Source organism: Vanessa atalanta, chromosome 17, assembly GCF_905147765.1.
Source record: "Vanessa atalanta chromosome 17, ilVanAtal1.2, whole genome shotgun sequence".
In the NCBI taxonomy this organism is placed as follows: domain Eukaryota; kingdom Metazoa; phylum Arthropoda; class Insecta; order Lepidoptera; family Nymphalidae; genus Vanessa; species Vanessa atalanta.
The window spans coordinates 11,461,508-11,487,061 of record NC_061887.1 but is presented as its reverse complement, the minus strand read 5'-3'; the positions used below and the strand labels follow the sequence as shown (position 1 = coordinate 11,487,061).

The 25,554-nt window shown below is 33.0% G+C and overlaps 1 protein-coding gene across 1 annotated transcript in view; it reads left to right on the top strand.

The window, feature by feature from the left end:
• The window catches only part of LOC125070671 (E3 ubiquitin-protein ligase AMFR-like), a 39,696-nt gene that overhangs the window by 10,050 nt on the left and 4,092 nt on the right, over positions 1-25,554 (top strand). Inside the window, exons 2-4 of the mRNA XM_047680620.1 lie at positions 15,542-15,799; positions 24,526-24,678; positions 24,864-24,974. Coding sequence (XP_047536576.1) covers positions 15,542-15,799; positions 24,526-24,678; positions 24,864-24,974 — 522 coding nt within the window. The remainder of the gene's footprint in view (positions 1-15,541; positions 15,800-24,525; positions 24,679-24,863; positions 24,975-25,554) is intronic.

Sequence of the window (25,554 nt, the reverse complement as noted above, 5' to 3'; positions counted from 1 at the left end):
TATTTCTACATTGCGTAATGAAATTGTAATTATACATCGCCTGGTGGTAGAGACTTGTGTGAGTACTGCCCATTTAGGACATTCTGTAACTGTATAACAAACATCAAAACAGACTAACTATAGGAGCGAGCCAGCGATGAAATTAATGAAAAAAAAATCTACAGCCGTTTTTAATATTAGTAAAAAAAAACAGTTACAAAATAGATTAATTTTAGTTTTTTAAATATGTAAACATTATCCGCTATGAGTATGACTCGCGCGCATCATATGGTACATACGTTACTGAACTACGCCGGTACATTCGCTAGTGCCAACAATAACTGTTTAAAGTTTCAACTGAATCGGATAAACGGCGCGCGTAATGTATTCGACGCGTATGTTTTCTAAATATAAGTTTATATAATGCATGAAGATCTCTGTTATCTCACGAGAGCAATGTAATATACCTTCACGTGTGGGTGATATGTGTTTATATCGTAAATGCGACATAACGGATGAGCTTCTATAAATAGTGCTCTTACATAACCGTTTATAGTTCATTCTAGTTCAATTTAAAGTTGAAATAATGTAATAAAGACGTTTGAGCGATTATATGGTGATAGATACTTATATCTATCACCATATAATCGCTAGTAGGGAATTTTTCCTGTGTGTATTAAAATGTAGTTAGGCGGATGGGAAAATGGGTCCGGGTATGTGGCCACTGCTCAAAGACATTGGCGCTGTAAAAACTAAACCATTTCTTAGAACGCCAGTACACCACCAGCCTTAGGAGCTAAGATTTTAGGTCCCTTGTATTTACCCTGACTTACTCACCCTTGTTGGGCGATAGAATTTATGATAAATGAGTGGTACGACCCCAGGTGGACTATCACAAAACCCTTCTGCCACCAATTACAAGACAATGACAAAAACCTGCCATTGTGTATAGGAAATACTCATTTATTTACCTCACTTGTATTAACAAGTACCCGTTTCCGTCTCCTCATCGATTTTTTAAAAGAACTATTCTTCTACTATATTTCCAAAGCTATAACGTGACCAAGGGAAATAGGGTTTCATTTATTTATATATAGGTTTTAAAAATATATTAGTTTAAATAACATTACAGACAATTCCTTTCTTGTTATCAATGTAGAGTTTGTTTTTATTTATCAAAATGAAATAAAAATACAAAACATATTACCGTATATTATTTATTTTTAAAATCTCGACGTTTCTTCGTTTCGAACACTCCACTGAGATCGTTATCACGGCCCGGCTGAGGTCACAAAATATGACTTCCAAGAATCCTTGAGATATTTGTGACCTACTTTATATACGCGATTATATATTCGCTTTATATAATTTTATACTAACAGTTGTTTTTTTCGGTGACCATTTGGATATTCGACGTGACTTGTCGAGTCAAACAATGGAAAGAATTTATTATTTTAATATTCGACTTTTGTTTTATTTATAAAATCGAAATAAAACAATCAAAATACCATCGATAATAGCTTTTTCAAATCTGGGAGAAGGCAATTAAGTCACTCGATAAATAATATAAATATTTCTTTAGTTATAATGTGTTTATTAAGTTATTTCCTCTGTGTATGATGCCATTTACGGTCTACTAGTAGTATTTAATAGTATATATTAAATACCACTAGTATTATTATATTTTGTGCATTGGAAATAGTATGCTTAATTTAATACAAAAGTACCCGAGGCTCACGAGTAACCAGGTGAACAGGGTTCAAGTCTACAGACCTATTGTTTGTGAAGTAATAAACGCTAATTGCTCAGCACGAAAGTTAAGTAGAAAACGTAGGTAATGTTTATTAAATCGCTGTTAATAGAATTACAAAAGAAATTAATCGAAAAGTCTAGAATATATTTTTATAAGACTGTAGAAAGTAGTATTGTGTGTAACTTTACAATTCGGATATAATTGTAATGTAAGTAAGATATCCATGAATTCTCCTGCTCCTAGATTTGAGAGATGTTCAGCTTTGTATTTATGAATTTCTATGTATGGTATCGATTTTAAACCAATTACGCTCTCGAAATAGCACAAAGAACATCCGATTCAGTATTTGTTAAAATTGAAATTAGAATTTATTTTATATTCAAAGAATATCGTATCTGCGAGGGCGTCAAGTGGGATGACCCTATTTCTAAGCTACCCACGGGGTTCGTCGCATCTTATCACAGTACTTTCTGAAATATCAAATATCGACTACGTACTTATTATGTTTGATTCATAACACTAACTTAACATTTGTAGTGGTTTCACAATAACATACAATATATGTTTATAACAAATAGGTATCATAAATAGAAGTTCAATTTCATAAAGTAACTTTTGAAGTATTAAAGTTATAGATGACCTGTCTCTCTATTGGATGTCAGCCACGGAACACCGCTGGCGAGACCGGTGAGAAAGTTAATACATTAAAGGTCGTAAGTGCCAAAAAGAACAAGAGATTCCTCTTAGCTGCTAATGCGGACACAAACTGATTGTGTAACTACGTTAGATCACTATCTTCAACTTATAACTACGAAAGAGTTACCTAGTAGTTGACTGAGTTGTTGATATTTATATCTTTAAGGTGCTTTTTTGCTAACTTTCTCGTCAAGATATATACTATTCATGAGATAAATCAGAGAATGCTATTGTAGTATTTAACGCCGCGAGCCTGATCTCTTATCTGTCATGCTCTCGTCTGAGATTGCCGTCCGATCTTAACATTAGAATGAGGAATTAAAAGTGCACCTGTGTCGGCACACATACTTGTGAACTATAATGTCTACTATACAAACGTAAACAAATTAATTGCTTCTTGTTTTATATTTTGTTATGTAAAAACTCAAACTCAAACTCAAATTCCTTTATTCAACATAAAAGCATTACACTTATTTATTGATAGTCAAATTAAACCATACCATAACCTCATATGACATTAAATAGCTCGTGGGATTTAATGCTAACTATTGATAATAATGAGAACCTCGGAAAACGTAAATGACGGTATTTTTTACGACAGCCACTTCACCTATATTACCTTCTAAATGAAGCTTGGAAATCGGGCTAAGGAGGCATGCGTCGAGTACGTCCGTACCCAGATTCACAGGCATGTTATAGTAGAGAAAAGTCGAGAATTTCAACATTCTTAGCCGAAAAAAAAACATTTTATGTTTGCTCTACAAAAGTTGTATATATATGTATGAATATATATTGTAGCCTTACGAAGCCGGTAAGCCTAGTACAATATACTTCATTGCTAAATAATGAACAAAGGTCAAATCTATATTTACTAATTATTTATCGATTTTATTTAATTATAAGTTACGCCAATAACCTTCAACTTTGATGTGGCACACACCCCGGTCCTTAGACGACCGCTTCTTAATTTAAAGAACTCAGGAACACCTCATTAACTATCACTTTACTTGATGTACACTTCGTAATTTTTTTTTCTACCGGATACTTCAGTCTTCAGTACAATAAGGCAATGACGATGACAAGTGTATAGATATCGAGAAATGTTGGAGCGCATTAGTATGTCTGTGCCAAATATGTTTTCGATTGCTATCATATCACGTAATGTCATATTGGTCGCAGACAAATAAATCAAAACACTAAGCTATCAGATATTTCGACGATACAATCAAATAATACCCTAATTAATTGCGAACACTCTTTGTACTTAATTTTAAAAATTCACTTAATTAAGTACAATTGAGCAACGTTTTGCGTTACATCTGAAGAATGTCGCCTCGTTTGTTACCTATAAATAATAAATATTGAACAACATCACATACATTACTCTGATTCCAATGTAAGTAGCACTTGTGTTATGGAAATCAGAAGTAACGACGGTACCACAAACACCCAGACCCATAACAACATAGAAAACTAATGAACTCTTTCTACATCGACTCGGCCGCGAATCGAACCCGGGATCTCGGAGTGACGTGCCCATGAAAACCGGTGTACACACTACTCGACCACGGAGGTCGTCAAACCTCTCTGAAATAGAACATAAACATGCTACAATTATCTTAACATATTATAAAAATAAATTGGAATAAAGCAATGAATTCGCAATGTGACTAAAATAATTAATAATTTGATAACTAATCCGTAGTGGGGTATATATATATATATTTTAAATGACCTTAATAAGACCAGTCGTATAAGCAAAAATGTTTTATCATGAATTTAATTCTATCCGTTACTAATGCTCAGGGCCGCTTCCGGGCTTAAACTTTGTATTCGACCTTATCATTCTCCACTATGTAGATCGTTCGATCATAAATATATATATGCTGTAATATACTAAAATAAGTTATTGTTAAGATACGTTAAAATAATTGACATATAAAAGTAACTTGTAAAATAAAGAAAAAATATATATTTTATCTGCACGGCGGTATGTCGTCGTCAGTAGAAAAGACGCTTATTTTCTTCATGGAATGAAAAGCTAAAAGCCTCCATAACAACATGCTCGCGTAATAGGTTGGTCGTTATTTACTTAGATATAAAAAAGTAACCTATATCCTTCTTTGGAGTTCAAGCTTGCTTCGAAGCAACAGACAGACAGTTTTTTTCGCATTTATAATATTAGTATATCTGATTTTTCTCAATGCCGTTTCCATGGTAACTATTTTATGACGCAATGTCTTAAGCCTTAAACACATATAAAAAAATCAATCAATCAACTTCGATTATGATTCGTGTCTTGGAAATATCATATCTATATACCCTGAACATAGCATTTCCGGGTATGTGAAGGGTTTCATGTGTAATTTTCTATTTGTTTATGATTCAGTATGACATTTCCAAACACTAAACAACTGCTATCTTCGTACCGATTGAATGACACAATACGAGACCACGGCGGACCGAGTACGTGCTGATAAAATCATAGCAAAACATATAACTGTGACATTTATGACAAAGGACGTAACTGCTCACGCTGATAATGCACGACACGTGATGTTATGTTTATTTATTTAAACGCCGGCTTAAAACGAAAGACTAAAAAATGTTATATGTACTTCTCTCTCTTCGAAGTCTATAAAAATAAGTCTGTATCATTTGACGCATAAAATAAAAACTGTTGATTATTTTAACATAAAATTGTATATTATATTTAGAGAATTTTTACATTTACATTACATTAGCAGCCTGTAAATTTCCCACTGCTGGGCTAAGATCTCTTCTCCCTTTGAGGAGAAGGTTTGGAGCATATTCCACCACGCTGCTCCAATGCGAGTTGGCGGAATACACATGTGGCAGAATTTCGTTGAAATTATACACATATAGTTTTCCTAACAATGTTTTCCTTCACCGCCGAGCACGAAATGAATTATAAACACAAATTAAGCACATGATATTTCAGTGGTGCCTGCCTGGGTTTGAACACGAAATCATCGGTTAAGATGCACGAGTTCTAGCCACTGGGCCATCTCGGCTTTTAAGAAAATTTTTAATATTATATATTCAATGTTTTACGTCTGATAGTAACCGAGGCCAGATCTGATATTCTATAATAATAAATAGACGTTATTGAATGAGTAATTTATAAGTATACATATCATGTATGCATTTTTCTCACGATGTTTACCTTCACTTCACAGCGTGATTAATAATAAACAAAAATTAAGCATGGTCATTCAGTGCTTGCGGCTGGAACCCGCAATCTTCGATAAATATTAATTTCTTATACCTTTGCGGCTTCAAATTAATCACGAATGTAGGTGTGAATGTAGTTTTTAGCAATACCAATACAAAAATGTTAGTGTGAGATCAAAATACGCATGTTACCGTTACAAATATGTATAGATATAGTCGAGTATCGTAATGGTTTAGCTTTTCTATATGTGCGAATTGTTAGCTTTATATCCGACTGCTATCAACTGTTGTTGTTTGCAATTTAACATATTTGAGGTAGAATAATTACTGAAATATTTAACATTTCTGCGTGTAAAACCTATTAAACGATACTTAATATTTCGGTAAACTTAACCACTACTTTTTATCGGGCCATCATGCGATTTGAACCCAAGACCTCACACTCTGCAGCCTTATATGCTCGTGACTAGATCAACAAGACAGCTGCTTTTTGTGACATACATATAATATATGAATATCGTTGAAATAATATCTATCACAACAAATAAAAAAAATATTACTCACGAATCACGATCGCACGATCCATTTTCGAAATATAATTTTATTTTCTGAATAACATGAGCAATTTATATTGAATTATAATAACGACACATAATCGGACACATTGTCGAGCACGATTGTATTTATAAAGAAACACGTGCTCGTTGTGATTGCTCTCACGTGCTCCGACTCATGCACTCGGGAAATACCTGTTTAGTAATTATATCTATTTGAAATTAGCTATACCTTTACGGTATACTGAGGAATGATTTCGTAAGGAATTTTACAGGCTTCGAAGTGTTCCAACTCCCAACAATAGCTCGGAGTTGAAATAAAAAGGAATGGAAAATTTCTATGAACTTCGAAACCTTATAGAATGAAAAGTAGAAAGCTCACACAAACAAACACACGGCGACGACACGTGACGATCGTACGTAAGGGGCGGGATTTCGAATAGCTTCGGGTGGTAGAGGCCGGCTTATCTAGGGTTTACTGGGTATCGAAGTATCAAAGAGATTTCAAAGTATTGAAATTGAATTGATTAAGCTTATTCTTACGTATACTACGTTATATTTGCTAATTGAAAAGCATACAAATGCACGATGAATACATAACTATTATTGTGATTGTATGCGTATCAAATGAAACAATTTTACCGTGGTAAAAACAATTATTCATACGTGTATACAGAAATACTCGAAAAAATAAACAGGATTCATAAGAGAATCTGATAAAGGAAATACGACGAGAGCAGTGTTTAGTCTCTAATTAAACATATCACATTTTATTTGATTAAATTAATTTGGGGTATTTTGGTTATAAATATATTTTAAAAAAGTATTAAGAAAAATGTGCAAAGCGTACGTATGTAAAAATGATGAACATTTGAATGGGCTCAAAACGTTTCCCGGCCAAGTTGGCACGCTCCCAGACTATCGTGACACAAGGGCCACCCTTGACATTCACTGGTGCGGTCTGTACTTATGTCTTTTTATCGACTTCATTTTAAATTAAATATAAAACGGTTAGGATGGTATATGGATCGGCACAATTGGAAATAAATTACGCACAGCCCGAACGCCTTTACGAGCTCTGCGAGGAATGTAATCTTCCATCATATTAATTACCAGCTGGAAAAAAAATCCCAACTAAACATTTTAACTCCCAGTGTAGCCCTTAAGTCGTGATAACACGAGTAGCAACACGTGACGATGCTACATGCAGGATTTCAGAGAACATCGACTCAATTCTGCAGATTAATAGCGACCCACAAGACCAACGAGGCCAATAAACTTCTAATATGTTTAATACGACTCTCTCGCAGTCTGTAACTCTTGTGCAGTCTTATACAATGCATGACTCAGATTAATGACAACCATTTATCACGCGAGGTTATTGGGAATGCCATAATATTATTATTTAACTAGGTAAAAGATAATACGCTTTATTTTAACCACTCAGATATGGTTACCGATTTAGGGCACGTGACCCGTGGTCATCGTACTGAAATCGCGTTCTGTCTGTTCGTCGTCGTGAGTCATGACTGGGTATTGTTTCTGAACGGAACGACACAGATTGTTTATTCCGTCTACTTACATTTATAAACAGTTTTATAGATGAATCGATTTGTTTTATAAATAGTTACTTTTTACCTACAATTAATCTACATTCGAATAACAATTAAAATTTCTAATTAGCAGCCCTCTATGTAAATTTTACAAATTATTTTGAATCAGATGTCGAATTCGAAATTAGTACCCAAATATATGTAACAAAGTAAATCAACAATTTGCTCCACTCCGTTCTTCCATTTCCTTTACATCACATTTTATTTAAATGTAGTATAAATCTAAGTTATTAAGATGAACCGATGCGATTTATCTATAATATATAACTAAAACGAACGTATTATATAAATTACAAAAACTGCAAGATTTTATTAATTAGTTAGAAAACGAATATCTAGTTATGTTTATTATTTATACACTTAAACTTCTCTAAAATACCTCATAAAGAATTTCCACATCATGAAGCTATAAATACTTTTCTTATTATCAAAGTTTTCTCAAGAGCATTGACGAAATGTATTTTAAACACGTCTTGTTTACCAACACTGCGATATACCGCCAAGTGTGCGTGCCAAGTTGGTAATTAACGCCGAGAAACAATATTATGAACTTTGCCAATAAACATTCAATTAGAATAACTAAAATAATAACGAAAAGATATCTTATTCCTCAACGATTTTATGCCAACCATGTCATATGTAATAGCCGCAATGCCAACCATGTCTTAGGGATAGCCAACAACAACCATTTTTTATCCTTTACTTTTTACGAGAAATAATAGCTTATTTTCGAAGCGATTTTAAGTAATAAAGCATTAATCCTTATCCAATTACGTACCCTAAATACACTATGCATTTAATACAGTTCAATATGGCCCTTGACAGCGTGTAATTTAAATGAATATTTTCAAAGATATTACAGATTTAAAGCGCAGGCACATAGCGGTTTGTATTGTCTAATGACTGAAAAACTGTGAACGTTGTAAGACATTCTGTAGTATATTTAGTATCAGCATTGCGCCCATGCGAAGCCGGAGCGGGTCGCTAGTATTTACATAAATTAAAGATGAGTAATTTTTTTGACTCGCATCCAAGTGTCTATGAAAATAGTTTTATTGTTAATTGTTTTCTTTATCATAGCAGCTGCTTCAAAGCAAACTTTCGATTACATACATACGCTCGTAAAGCATTATTTAATGTTCAATAACAACGAAATTCACTAACAAAATAAAATAGTTGCCAAACTGATGCTATCTCTGTTTCAAGCACAGGGTTAAAAGGAGAAAGCCTCTTAAATTATTTTCGTTTTGAGATTGTGTATTTTTATTATTGATTTTAACTTGGCTTTGTGCTAGCCCCTCTGGGTGGGTATCACCCACTCATTAGATATTCTACCGCCAAACAGTACTGTTTGTTCCGGTTTAAAGGGTGAATGAGCCAGAGCAACTACAGGCACAAGGGACATAACATTCTAGTTCCCAATGCTGGTGGCACATTGGCAATGTAAGGGCTGGTTAATATTTCGAAGTACGCAATTGTCTATGGAATGTGGTGGTAACTTACCATCAGTATGCTCGCCACTATTTTTAAATAATTCGCCAGCTTTTGTTTTCCTTATCCCGTATCACAGATTGTGTCAAAGTCAAACTTATCACTGATTAACCGATAAAAAACACATTTAAATATTAAAGTATTTGTTGACCTTACTTTGTATTTACTTAGTACCCGGATAAATGATAAACAAATATTGTTTAAAATTTATTGTCGAAGCGATAATATTATTAAAGATAATAGTTTTGTTTAACGATCACTATCGTAACGAAGCGTGTGTAAATAGTGATATAATAATGATTATCTTCCGTAAATAAAAGTATATTATTGTTAAGTGCTCGAATTAGAAATTATTATGAATGATTTTTGAATGAAGTCGAGCATTTTTATCAATTTCTTTAATTGCAATGATTGTTAGGTAGTTTAGGACAAATCTTGCAAGATAAATCCGAACCACTTGCTCTTATAATACGGAGGTGCAATTTTGCCAGTGATTCAGTTCCAACGATTTTGTATTTTTATGATTAGCGTGACTTGATTCTGCAGACTTGGCTCCAAATAAAGAAACTACTCCACGTTCAACTGTATAGACACTACATGCTGTATATAAAACCCATTTTAAGGAACGATTTTTACTATTTATTCTTTTAATTATAAAATGTCTTAATTTGATAAATATTAACGTATATTTATAAACTTATTCATATTCAATGTTATTACTTGTTTTTGTTTTCAATGTGATATTACTGTTTGCATAATTCATGACAATGTTATGTATTTATCTAAAATATACATAATCAGCATACTAACAAAGGAACAAAATCAAGCTAGTACAATATCATGCTACAGGTGTCATATCACTATGTCGAAGTAATTGCATGACGTGGGACATAACGTGTTACTTGACAGTGCGAAGCACTCACCAAGAGGTAATCTATATGTTACAGACAACCAGCTTAATTAGTCACACAATTACCAGCCGTTCAAACAACTTCTCGAATAGTATTCATTTGCTTTAGATTCTCCTTAAAAATTATCAGTATTTTAGTACACAATACATAGTTTTCATCAGTCCCGATTTAAACTATAGTAACTCTGTCATACATAGAATTATAACTGGAATCAATTTTATAAAATAAGAAAATGTAAATAAAGTTTACGCTTCTTATAAGCAATTATGATTTAACGAAAGTAAACCAATGCTGGACTCAGATTTCCTCTCAGTTTGAGGAGAGGGTCAAAAGCATTCTACCACGCAGCACCAACTAAGAGCGGTCGATACACAAGTGGTAGATTTTCTTCCAATACATATACGCCGAGCATGAGATGAACTATAAACACAAATAAAGAAAATGAATGTTCAGTGCTTACTTGCTTGCTTTAATTATTTATTAAGCGTTAAAAATACTTATAATTGAAATACGATGTGACGTAAAGCGATGCGTGGCGTGAAGTTGAAGAATCTGAAGAAAAACATGCATTTTACTTTTTTGTAGAACTATTATCAAAATCAAAATATACTTTATTCAAGTAGTCTTTTACAAGCACTTTTGAATCGTCATTTAACAAACAACCAAAGCTATCACCACCGTTTCGGAATGTAGATTCTACCGCGAAGAACCGGCAAGTAACTCGGTAGTTACTCTTTTCCAACATTTAAAATACAAACTTATGTTAGTTAAATACAATTATATATGGAAGTCAATAAGTATTGTGTTCGTATCTAAAATATATCTACCTTAGGTAGGTAATTAAGTTAAAAATAAATAATAATAAATGAAAAAATATTAAATTGTAGTATGATAATACTAAATATTTACCTTATGTTATTTTTTTTTCATCTTATGTAAAATTACGTATTGAAATAGCATAGACAATCGTATACTGCAAAGATTCTAAAATAATGATATAGGTATTCATAACCTTTATATATGATTTATAAATATTCATGAGCTGTTGAGGTTTCTCCTTTGACTTCGTATAAATGTATCGCAGTGTGTTCTTTTCTTTATGTGTTTAGAATTAAAATTATAAAGATGTATATTATTATATATTACGATCGAAACTAGAGCGATCATTAAGATTAACACGCATGTACCACGTAATTAATAGTGTAAGCAAATGATAATAATTCGTAGTATTATATTAATAAAATAAAATTATTTATGTCTACTTTAATAGAACGTTAATTTCATTAATCGACTTGTCGACCCATTTTGGGATTTTATTATTTGTGGAAAAAGCGTTTTAAAAAAGATGGATTCGAGAAAATTAAAATGACGGGTACTTTTAACTACTTAATTACAAAGATAAATATATTATTATAAAACGTGATTTTATTTTGCCATCTTAAACTACTGAAATTACATTCTTTAAATTTTTACGTTTAAATTATGTTTAAAAAATAAAATATCTACGAATCAGAATTATAAAAATTAAAAGTGCACCAAAACTTAACGAATGGAAATAACGTTTTTTTTTGTTTTGTTTTTTTTAAGATAATTTAATTAAATAAACGAGGTACATATAATACCTGCCAAATTCGAAGTCTGTACAATTTTCGTTTAAAATCCCTCTACTGGTAAATGTGAATGAATTTCTATCACATTTATATCCACCAACCTGCAGTGCAGCAGCGATGTGGAATAAGCATTAAGTCTTCTACGCTATTTAGTTAATGGCAGTAAGTGCAGCCGAGTATGTTCGGACGTTCGGTTGAATGAGCCAGTGCAATTACACGCACAATGGAGATCACATCTGAGATCCCATGCTCGGGAAGGCAATCGCGGCATGTGGAATGATTATGGTTGGCTACCCAGCCAATGTCTATGGTTGCTGATTAGCACTTACTATCAGATGGCTTATTATGTAGCACTTATTCATTTGTATTTTATCATATATGTAATGTGTATATGTGCTTTGTTTGTGTTTTGAAGTTTCAATCACAGATTAAAAATTAATAGACAAATTTTAGAAATTATTATACATACAAATGGTTTCAATATATTCATTCTTACGTAATATTTATTATTATGTTCTATTCATTTATCAAAAAGGAGAGTGGCTTAAGCTAATTACAATCTCTAAGCTACAAGCTTCGATGTTGTTGGTTTTTAATCAAGTTTAACATTCTGATTGCATCACAATATATTTGTAATAATATTTTGTAAGTCGGCAATAATATTTATTATTTCGATAGGAAGATTCTTGTCGTTTATAAACATGATTTGATCAAACAAACTGGTTCAGTCAAGTTCCAACATTACAATACCAACAAATTCCTTCTAGAGCAAGTATACCTAATATATTGTACACCGTAGAGTGTTACGGCACACTATCAAGATTCCGAAAGGGAAACAGTCCATATACTTTTCTTATTGTCCTTTCGAATGAGAGCCTTCACATGATCATCTCTCATCTCTTCATCTATCTGTATTTCATTCGTCGCACACAAATGAGCATAAAAAATATCTACATCACTTTTTTATTTAATATAAAAAGTAATTTTAAAATTGAAAAGTTAAATGATTTTAAGAAATTATTGTTAACGTGCTAACAACACACACACACGTAGGTATCTATCCACGCTCCAAACTGTTCATTGAACTCTCGATATATATGTAATACATATAGTATGTATCGGGGCTCGCGACCGGCTAGCGGACTAGTAAACAGCATTACAGTTTTATTTCGCAACCGAGCGTTATTTGTAAACATAGAAAATTCTAGAAATGCATTTAACACGAATTCTCGAAGTGGAATTCACGAGATCTGTTCGAATTCTTGTATTAACATATTATTTTAATTATATTATATATTTTTTATGTATACGTATGTAACTGAGTGTGATGTGTTATGTATTTATTTTATCAGTGGATTTTATATTTTGTTTACATTTGTAATATATTTTACATAATTGTTTGTTTTGCTAATATCTTACTAAACTATATAAAAAATATCAGTAAATAATTATTATAACCGTATAACTATTTAACCGTTTTTTATCCTGTAAAGCGTGCAAATACTAATAAAAATGTTGACATAAATAAGTCTGAATAACCATCGGACGACATCGCTCACAAAATTGCTCTGCCAATTAAATCACGTATAAATTATTATTTTTCAATATAACAAATGCGTTTGCCTGTTAAAGGGAAATTCCGCTCACGTTTTTTCCCCCGTCTCACGAATATCGGGCCAAATTCATTAGTGGAAAATTAATGTAGTTAGATGTGTATCGTTATCCCTTACGGTTATTGGTATTTTTAACTACTAATAAACTTACACTATATACGTAATTATTATAACAGAGATAGTCGACTTGTGTAAAGCTAGATTGAGACATAGACAATTTTACTTTTTTCAAAGAATCCACAAACTACGTGATTGCATACACGTCCGCCCAACTGAATAGTGTAATAATTATTTTTTTACCTGTTTGAGATTCATATACTTCGACACCGATTGATGGAAATTTGCTCATGTATGTAGTTTTATAGAGGAGGGTTTTATTTATAGTTTTGTAACTGGCCACTAGATGGCGCGACGCATCAACTTCTATATTGATTACCGAACATCCAAACGCCATGTCGTACTATACCCATAGATACACAGACAGATCAACGTCTGGCGGGGTTTGCTTGTACGATATATGTACCTACAGTAAATGGAAGGATTTTTAAGCCTTTAATGTGAACACAGGGCATTTTGTAGTTTATCTTATATCTCATTTTTGCAAGCGTATTGGCAATGTCAAGATTGACTGATCTTGTAGTACTAATATATATGGAAGAGGAAGGTTCAAAACAAATAAATAAAATTAGTATAAGTCGTCAGACACAAGTGACATAACTAACGTTGGCAGGACAGAAGCTTTCTTTTTATATAAAAGATATAATTTCAAATCATATAGGTATTTTACAACAGCACAATTATTACTAACTACCTTTTAACTGATTAGGATAACTTCAGGCGATATGCTTAAGACCGTATCTACAATTTCAAATAACAAAATATTATTTTTCAACTGATTCATTCAAATGATTCAATATAAACTATTAATGGTAATTAAAATGCCAGTAAATGAAGGTGTTTTTTTTATTATAAATTATACGTTGATTATTTAATATCAAATGCAAATTTGTCGATAAAGTTGTATGATGATAACTGACCTTAACAGCAGCCGACAGATCAATGTCGGTGCGGTTATTTACGAGGTTACGATAATATCGATAGATCATCGGGAGTTTACCGTGCAACACTATTAATTTATAATTATTACCCGCTGTATTTAAATTTTTTAAAAAAAACCTCTGCATTTGTACAAAATGTAAAGCCTAATGGCATTTTCTGCAATATAAATATATCTGAGAATAAAAGAGAATAAAAAAAAGTAAATGATAAATATTATCTCTTCGTTTGTTTGTTCTCTATGCGTTTGTGAATCTTCGATGAGGATCCAAAAACTAAATTTTACACGGAGGGCCACCTCTTTTTTTAAGTAGATTAAAATACCAACACCAACAGAAATTACAATAAGTCTTTTATAGGTTACGCGAAGAAATCGATAGAAATAGATTTTGAGTGAAATGAAATCGTATGCATTTGTATGGACAAATATAACCAAAATCGATTTGGAAATCCCGGCAGTCGTTGTCCTGTTTGTATATAACAATAATTGTCATGGCGACCGGTTGAACGGTATAGAAGTTTGATGCAGCGCCATCTAGTATTAAGTTAATAGTCACAACTACATGGATAATACAAAAACACCAATTCGACTGATCGATTCGACTGATCAACGAAATTCGTGGTAAATACCACGAATTTCGTTGATCAGTCGAACGATTCCGTTGCATATCAATCTCACGCAAGTATCAGACCAGCAGCCATTTTTCATAATTAACAGGCGCGTATTCTTACCCCAATTCTAGCTTATACAAGTGATGATTTAAAAAAGGAACGTTGCTAGTGTGAAGAGATCAGACAAAAAAAACATTAGTATTACATTCAAGTGAACGACCTCATACCGCAATTAGGCTGAGGTCAAATGGATGAAACTAGATTACATTAGTTTATATAATTACGCTTCCATCTAACTGAAATTTGTACTGAATGAAGCTCAGAATGCCCATGTATCCGTTTCATATTGCAGCATTGTCTAATGCACATGGCGGTATGCTTAAAATGAGAGAACTAACTTACCTACCTACCTACGTGTAACTATAAGTAAGTAATTTACGTATTTCCTGTTTTTCCAGACACTTATCAATATGGCGTACTGCTCGCTGGCCTTGTTCGGATTCTTCATTCAAAAGGTCGTGTTTGGAAGGCTAAGGGTCTCGGAGGCGCAGCGCGTCAAGGACAAGTTCTGGAATTATTTGTTCTACAAGTTTATCTTCGTGTTCGGCGTTCTCAATGTGCAGTACATGGACGAGGTGCTGCTCTGGTGCTCCTGGTTCACTCTCGTCGGCTTCCTACACCTGCTCGGTCAGCTCTGCAAGGATAGATTCGATTATGTGAGTAATTAAATTCTTTCTAATATTTCTACAACTAACTACGTCGAAATGTCTTAAGATGATTAATTTGAAATAAAAATAATATTTTAGACGCAACGAATATTTTATTGTTAATCTAGCGTCTACCGTAGTATGTTTATTTACTACTATGTCTATTCTATGGAGTTTTGTTAGTATATTGTATATGGAAACTATGTTTAGCAAACTAATATTAAATTTAATAATTAATAAATTATATAATAGTTTGCCGAATAGTACAAGAGCGTGTACAAGTATAGCTAACTTTAAAAAGAAACAAAACTTTTTTAAGGGGAAAAATGTTTATGAATAAAATCAGTAAATATTATTTCTATATTTAAAACTTAAATTTAATCTTATTAAAATTTAACATTTAAATTTATACATTCTTTTGTCTTTATTTTTATTTAACTTTTTCGGGTAATAGTCCGAAAAAGTTAAATAACATGTATTTCTGCGGACATGTAATGCTCATTGTAAAGTGAACTGTAAGGTTCTTTATGAGTAATAAAGTTCTATAACCTGAATATATAACACGAACACGAAATTCTCGCATGCCACATAAATAGTTTAAATTTGAAGCGGAGGACGCACTCAGCTACTTATATAGTCATTTTTTTTTAGCATTAGCAGCCTGTAAATTTTCCCACTGCTGGGCTAAAGGCCACCTCTCCCTTTGAGGAGAAGGTTTGGATCATATTCCACCACGCTGCTCCAATGTGGGTTGGCGGAATACACATGTGGCAGAATTTCGTTGAAATTAGACGCATGCAGGTTTCCTCACGATGTTTTCCTTCACCGCCGAGCACGAGATGAATTATAAACACAAATTAAGCACATGAAAATTCAGTGGTGCTTGAATGGGTTTGAACCCGAAATTATCGGTTAAGATGCACGCAATCAAACCAATGGGCCATCTCGGATCTCATATATAGTAATATTGTATATTAAAACCTTCTCCGAAACCCGCTGCAACTTCTGGTACAAGATTAGCTTAGTAGTTTTTTTCAGTAAGCATTACTAAGAATCATCTCCTTTTCACAACGTTATATTTCTATAATGTTGTTAAGGAAATACTGATACTTTAATTTGCCGACGATAAGGTGACTTGAATGCTATCCGACAGACCTAGCATAATATGGAGGATATTTACAATGGAACCATATTCATCAAGATTTGAATCCTACAAGTTTTTCGACGAAAATCTTGCAAAAATTCATAGATAATATAAACATTTCCCTCGGTTAAATCAATATTTGATATCGATACGTCCGCATGTGACGTCGTTTACGTATAATCGCGTCCGTATAGATTTATTTTAGATAATAATATGGTATCATTGTTAAGTGTTTCTAGAATTATAGAGTCACTAATGAGTTATGTTTCAGCGACATTACTGTCTCCGAAGTAGGTTACATATGAATAATTGCTTCCCAGTAATTTGTATGTATTATTTTATATCCTCGTTACGACGCACTATCAGTTGGCAGCGGTGTTGTAAATACTTCATCGTCACCGCGTTGTCATCACAGATGTTTACAATTTCTATTGAAATGCTAATACACGAAACTTGCAGACACCTTGGCTAGCGTGAAAGGAGCGAGGCTGAAATGTTGTGTATTGTGTTAGCTTTGTAAAAGTACATTACGGAATAGTAGCCTAGAAACGTTATGCAAACCTACTGAGGATATGTAATCAAGGAGTCTTAAATTCTTTCATATTAAAATTAAGTAATATCGACCGTTAAATTTATAAATGCATTAAAAAAAACAAATTTGTATGGATTTCTTTGTTTTATGTTGGTTTTTAAAATTCGAAACAGAGTTTATGCCATTTAAATATCTCTGAAAGTCTATAGAGTATTCCTACTGTATTTGACCGATAACTTGTAGCTTTATATTCAAATTAAATTGGATGGTATAATTAATGCTATACTTACGATGGACACCAATCTAACTTGAATTGTCTAGTTAGTTTAGTATTATTGTGGTTTTTCGTCTACCGCTATGATTGTATGTGATATAACCTCTCCGCCTTTATATGTTATTACGTTTAACTCTGCGAATATCTCCTTTTGCTTCCACGTTAAAGTTCTCAAACTGCATATTGATGCTTGATGCAATTAGTTTGATTTAATTAAGTATTTTTGGGAACTTTCCACCACGTTCATGTGGTTAGTTTTATATACGTTGAACCAGCAATCGATTAAGTACCTGCCACCAACCACCCCGGTTATTTAATAAGGTTATTATAAACGGTTAATTTATTAGTAAAACATATACCGTTCCCGAATTTAACGGTATTAAATAAAATTATCTTCATATCCAACCTTCATGCTAGCGAGGCCGCAGACTCGAGCGTTTGCTTAGTAAAAGTACGAATTCCACAGCTTAAAACGGTCTCTACAAGTTATTAACGAATATTTAAACTCACAAACTAATTACATTTTCTTTTTTTTTTATTACGTATTTGTCAGTTGGCATTTATTCCTTTCACAAATGGAAAGTATGTATAGGAAGCAATATTATTGAAAGCGACGTATAAAATTATTATATATTTATCAATATTTTATAATATATAGTTAGTACTTATCCAAAAATAAAATAAAAGTAGCGGAGGAATGTAGAGCATGTTGTAAGGAAGGTCTCGAGCATGGACTTGGATGGATATAGAGGTAGGGGACGACCAAACGATGGATGGTTTGTGTGAAAGACGATATGGCTGAAAAGAGAGATTGATGTCAGACATAGAAGTATGGAAGAAGTAGACTTGCTGCGCCGACTCCAAATAAAATTGGGAAGAGGGCTTAAATATCCAAATACTTTTTAATGAATGCATTACATGAACGCCGATGACCTCGCAAATTAATATCTATTATAATTCGTTGTTATAAGTTTTTTGGTTTATGGTTACTGTACGATATGTCCTTGATAGTGTGTCCTTTAGAAATACGAGTATTTTTCAAATACGAAATCAGCGTCCCATTTGTGTGTCGGGTGGTCGAGTCAGCTAGCCCGTGCCGTAGATATGTACGTAAAAATCATTACAGTTTTCTATTACAAACACATTTCCAAATAAAAGGAAATATAATATACGATTGGTTTTATGTGTCACTGACTACCCGTCCCGGATTCGCATGATTAGAACAACGGCCTAAACATTAACATTGAAGGACAAACATAAAAATAAAGATTTTAGTTTTTTTTTTTTTTATCAAGGAAATTTACGCAGTACTACAATACCTTTAGATTCATAATGATATGAAGGTAAACACATTGTTTTATGACGTTTTCACCGTATTAATTAATTATAAATGTAATGTATATAATAAATGTTAATCAGGTGACCTAATTAACGGTCGATCGTATCGATTAGTTTTAAATATACTTATCGTGTGTATATTGTAAGTGACCTCGACTAATTTTGGTCAATACGACCTGTTTCAAGGACTAGCCGGCTGGCCAGAAATAATATATTAGGGAAGTGTGCGTGAAAACATAATTAGACTTTATTTCCTTACAGTCGGATAAGACGCGATCAGTCACGAACGAAGACTGATCAGACGTACTATTCACGGATTTTGAAGTGCTAAAACGGGCTTCTGCTAATGATTTCTCGACATCTTTTTTACCGACAATTGAGCTGAGGAGCTCGGGATCTGCAGACGTGTCTGATCTAGGTCAACGAGGTAGTTATATAATTAGGTTAGAAAATAACAAGACAGCAAATTTATTCTCTTGTTGTCACTGTCTGTCCTCAAGAACACATTATGATTTCGTCGGTGCACGTGAACTTGAAAAACGACAAACGGAAACAGTCGATACACATTAAGTAAATACAATTTTGAACAATGTTCTTATCTATAAAACTGTTCGTAAGATTTCAGTCAAGTAATTTCGTCGGTGCGACCGAACCCGGGACAAACAAAACGAAATCGGCTGATATTTGTCATTGAGCTCGATTTATAATTATCATATTATAAATAAATGATGTAAGTAACGCAATTTGTTATGTCGAGTTCGTTATGCACTTGTTATACATATTGGTTATTTATTTAGTTCACTAACGAAGTACTTAGCTACTAATACAATATGATACAGACACACGTCCAGTTAGGAATTAAGCTTTAATTCAACGCTATAACGTGACGATTCAAAGGTTTTCATGGGTACGCCACTCCGAGGTCCCGGGTTCGATTCCGGCCGAGTCGATGTACAAAAATTTCATTAGTTTTCTATGTTGTCTTGGGTCTGGGTGGTTGTGGTACCGTCGTTAGTTCTGATTTTCCATAACACTATTCCTTTAGATACTTACATTGGGATCAGAGTAATGTATGTGATGTTGTCCAATATTTATTTACTTAAAAGTGTTTTTAAGAGCCTACTAGAATAAATAATATTTTATTTTTAATAGATGCTATCGACATTCAAATGCCAGTATCTACTCAAAGCAAAACATTAAGTGGTTTACGTACAAACAAAGGAGAAATATATAATATATGTATATAAACGCTTCATTTCATTAATCCAGTACTGGATGCTTATTGTTTTTTTCCAAGTTCATAGAAAAATATAACTCGATGCTAAAGTTATTGCGCATAAAATAAGGACATGAATTATATTTTCTGGTGCAAGCGAACGAATCCGCATCGATCGAGTTTCAAATGAATCTCGCCTGCGCGAGCAGAGCTCTTTAACAAGTTTAAATTTAAAAACTGGATGTTTAGCGAAGCTTCTTATATAATGCCTATTTGTATGTATTTTATATAAAAAATATTGGCAATCATAGATGTGTGTAAGTCATCTTCGACGTTAAGGAAAAATATCGAGAGGAATGTGTAGGATATCATTATGTCACGAGTGTATTAATTGACTTGAACAGTAGTATTTATCCAGCAGCAATTTCGTTCACGATCATTTCGTTAATACGTATCACAAATACCTACAATACAACTATCAAAACGAATCCTATACATAAGAATTCGTTTTGATTTGCAAGCGAATAAGCTGTCTTAGCAGAAATAAATAGACATGAAGATTATATTTCTATTTTATAATCATATATTTCAATTGAATATCTCGGTCACGTGGACTCGTCGCACATCACGATCGTGTTATTGAAACCAGTTATATAATATATCAACGTGTACTTACAACTAGGATCACAATTTATACAGCTTAAGATATACTATGATTATTATCAGCTTTGCTCTGATTAGTAATTAGTAATTAGTGTCTGACCTTTAAATAATTTTACGAATTATAGTAATCTGATTTGAAACTAATGACTAAAAGGAACAGGTTGGATTAGAGACTACGAAACTTACGTGGTACTTTTAGTGGCGTAAGGCAAATTATTATTATAAAGCATTTTCGATGTTAACGTATTTTGTCTCAAGCAAAGTTCTAAAAGCATGTAATTGATATTCCTGTTATATTTATATTTTCCCGTCGCTGTTGGTAACATTAGTCGTTGACGACGACAATGACTTATAAGGTCGACATCTTATACTTATTCATCTCAATGCCGAACCTGCCCAAGATTAAGGGACATATTAGTTAAAGTACGACGAGTTTTGAAATAAGTGATTACATGAAAGCGTAAGCATTCAACAGAATCGTAATACTTGTAATATAATAATAATAAAGCAGATTAGTAACAGACGTTGGACAAAAGGCTGGACAAAGGCTTCCTCTCCTCTTTTAAAGAAGGTATGGCGCTTCTTCGAGAGGTGTATATAAATTTGGCAAAATTTCACCTGAATTATAGATGAAAATAAGCACATGAAAACTCAGTGGTTCCTGCACTGGTTTCAAAACCTGGATTATTTTGTGATCCACTTTTACCAACTGCTCGTCAATCTCGATCATTCTAATAATTTTGTTATAATATTATCGAAGTTCGTCATCAAGTACCACTAGAACTGTAAAGGGTAATAATCCGTGATTAATAAATGAAGCTTGAAATCAAAGATTGTCTGTGATTGAAATTGAATAACGCCCACGTCGTCACTAGGCTAAATAATTGCAGTTTTACTCAAATGGAAAATACTTTCCGATTTATTGAATGTACATCAATTTTAATTCCCTTATTTTAATACATTTTGTATAAATAGAACTAATAGAATTGCACGAGAATATTCGATGCTCAGCAACGAATGTGTAGGTGTATCGCTATATACTTTATATACGAAGCTCGACTCGACCCGCCAACGCTTCTGCGTCAGAGATGGATGCTGTATTGATCGCGGCGGGCTCGAAGCCTGTTGAACGCACACGTTGAATATTGTAGCTATGACTCTCTATAAGTTTAAAACATGCACTAACGGATGACTGAATTTTACTTTAAAATTCGTAAATTATACTTTGTTCACTTCGTGTTTTACTAATATTTCGAAAGATTAGACTAATTTTAATGTTACGGGGTTACTTAATTAATTGCAGTTTATATTGAGTAGAACCGGTCAAAAACTCAATAGTTACACTCTTCCAACATTTAAATAATATAACAAGCAAAGAAATGATCTCCAAAATAGATACTTCTTTAAAATATAATTAGCTCCGATGATTTTCATTTCATTTGATCGATGAAGTACTATTCTTATGATTAGTGTCTAACAATATTATGATCGATAAAATAAATATATAAGTGTTTTATTGATATAATTTATATTTAAAATGTTAGAACTGAGTTTCCTGCCGGTTCTTGGCAGAATCTACATTCCAAACCGGTGGTACGTTTAAGTTTAAAACATTTTTATAAAATGACTATTCAAAATTGTTTGTAAAATGCTAATTGAATAAAGTATATTTTAATTTAATTTGATTTTAAGTGATAGAATTCTGTAAAATGCAACTAATGAAGTTTGCACTATGTAAGAAAAATGATGCTGATTACAATCTCTAAACAAATCTAAGATAACAAAAATACTTGATGTCCTTTTTAAATGTCAATATTATAAACGAAGCGTATTACTCGAGACGCGATCTTATAGATAATGAAAAAGTGTAGAGGCGATGATGAACTTACACTAAGTTAATCATTGAGTTGAGTTGTAATTGCTGAGTTTCTTTCCGATAAATTACTGAAATAGTGGTAATTTTTCATTTCAACGAAGATTCAAAAGGGAATGATTTAATTATTATATTATATTTAATTTACGGATAAAATGTTCTTTTTTTTACACATAACGAAGCATGACAATTTAATTATATTTTAACAAACTTAGTGTGTTTAATTAACATTCCAGTTACGAAAAAATTATGGTCTGGTTGCATGTGTATTTTATCTTTACCCAGAATGGTGTACGTTCATGTTCTTTTGTATGTTTTTTAATTACGATCGATGCAGACTCACACGTAATTAAACTAGTGTATGACAATATAGGAACTGATTTTCGAACGTACGACCTTAAGATTTATTTTTCGAACGTAACATTTATACTGACGTAATAAACTAGCTTTTAAACATTTTTAAGCTTTTTTTTTTAGTATATTAATGATGATGAAAAATTTATTGGTCGGATGACTGACAAAGGGATAATGATAGTATATGGTCGGTCCCCACCGACCATAGCTAGTGTCTATGGTCTCTGTAAGAAATATTAACCATCCCTTCCAATGTTATTGCGCCACAAAACTTAGGAATTTATTTATGTCTCTGTGCCTGTAGAAACCCTGGCTCACATATCCTAAAAACCGTAACACAACAATAGTGTTGCTGTTTGGCGGTAGAACATTTGATGAGTGGATGCTACCTACCCAGACAGGTTTGTACAAAGCCTAACCACCAAGAAAAGCATAAGTTATCTAATCCATCGAATGAAATAGATTAATAAGTTAATGGAAGTCTTTCAAATATCAAGTTTCAATTACGAACAATTTACAAGTATACGGGTCATTATATTGACCAGTACTAAAAGTACAAATTTGTTGCGATTAATTAAAGCTGGATCTGTTGAAAGGTGTTGAGGCGATATGCTGTATAATTCAATTGCAATCTGTCGCACACATACCAACATAAGCTTGTATTGAACAGCAATATCAATCAAGCTCTAAAGGACAAAGTGAATACAGATCGAACGCAATAAAATGTTATATAACGATAATTGCTCGTTACTCAGCGTCCTGTTAATGCTCAGATTTAATTTAACTTATGAAAACGTTCTGACGAAATTCTTACCTTCATCAAATAAATAACATTAAGGAAATTACCTTTGTCCCGTTTTAATAAAGTCTGATAAAGAAACCCTAAATATTATAGAGTAAAATTTTGAATCCAGTAGCAGGAGGCGAGGGAGTAGGATGCGATGGAGCAAAAGGGACGGAAAAAGGGGGAGTTCCCCGTTATAAAGATTTTTACTTTACAGACATGCTACTCGTTGCTCTATGTTTCCTTTTTGTATTGTGCATCGATCTGTCTATATAGACTCCGTTACATTGCTATTTTTAATAACTAGCTACCCTTCCTGGCTTGGAGATTTTAGATATTCGTTCATATATTTACTATAAAATATCATGATTTGTCTTTAATTAAACTATTTCAGAATGGTTTTATTTTGAAAAAATATCTACCAAATACAATACTTTAACCCTCTCAAAGTAGGATTACTAATGAATTCTAATGCATACCCATTTTAAACTCTTATATGTATACTGATGTAGTAGAAAAATTAACGCATGTAATAATATGATTTCACCGTTTCTCAGCTGGCATCGTCACCGACCTCGGCTCGCTGGGCAAACACTCGTGTCCTCTGTCTATTGATGGGCATCCTGACTGCTGCATCAGCTCTCTTCGTGGTGGCTGTCGTGTGGGGCCTGCCGGCCGGGAAAGACACATTCGCCTTCATGGCCGCGGAGGTATTAGAGATATAATACTAATTCGATTACTTTGTAGCGTAATATACCTAATGTTAGTTAATTTGTAACAGTGATTTCGATTGGATAAATTTTTTCACATGTAAGGCCTCATTATTACATAAGATGTTGATATTTTTGGTAAAATGTCTTACAATTTGATTATAAACTACAATTACGACACGCAGTGTCTGCTGCTGGGCGTGTCTGCGCTACACGTGTTGGCACGCTTTACGCTGCGAGCTCACGACGCGGACGCGGCCGGGCCCGCTGCCTACTACACGCACCTCGTCTTCGACGTGAGTACTTACGCACATTTAACTTATCAAATGCATAAGTCTTGTGATTATGACTCTGGAATTCTAGGTTCAAACATCGGGCCTGGATCCTAGCAAAAATCTGTTAGGAAGACATCATCGTATGACGAAGATTTAAAGCTATTTTTAAGAACATGCTTAATATATTATGTAAAACCGATTTAAAATGCTTTCCGAGAACAATTAAAATGTTTTTATTCTGCGTAAGCGTCGTGAATTCTTGAATTTGTTTATTTCTTAATACGAGTTGCTTACGACATAGGAAGTTTGTGATTAAAGAACTGGAATATCGTTCGATCGTTTCTACTGGGGAAATGTTGAATGTAAACAAGGAAGCTAACTTTTTTTTTTATCTTCATTTCCTTGATATTTTTTTTCTCAATAACTACAGAAATCATTATTGAGAACTTACTTACGTACTTTCTATAAAGTGGTATAAACAATACATATTTATCCTTTTAAATATTCACTAGATATTAGGCGACATTATTTTAGTCATTTAGTAGAGATCGCCTAGTCGCCTTGTAAAACAATTTAATATGCGATTCGAAGCCTGCAGACT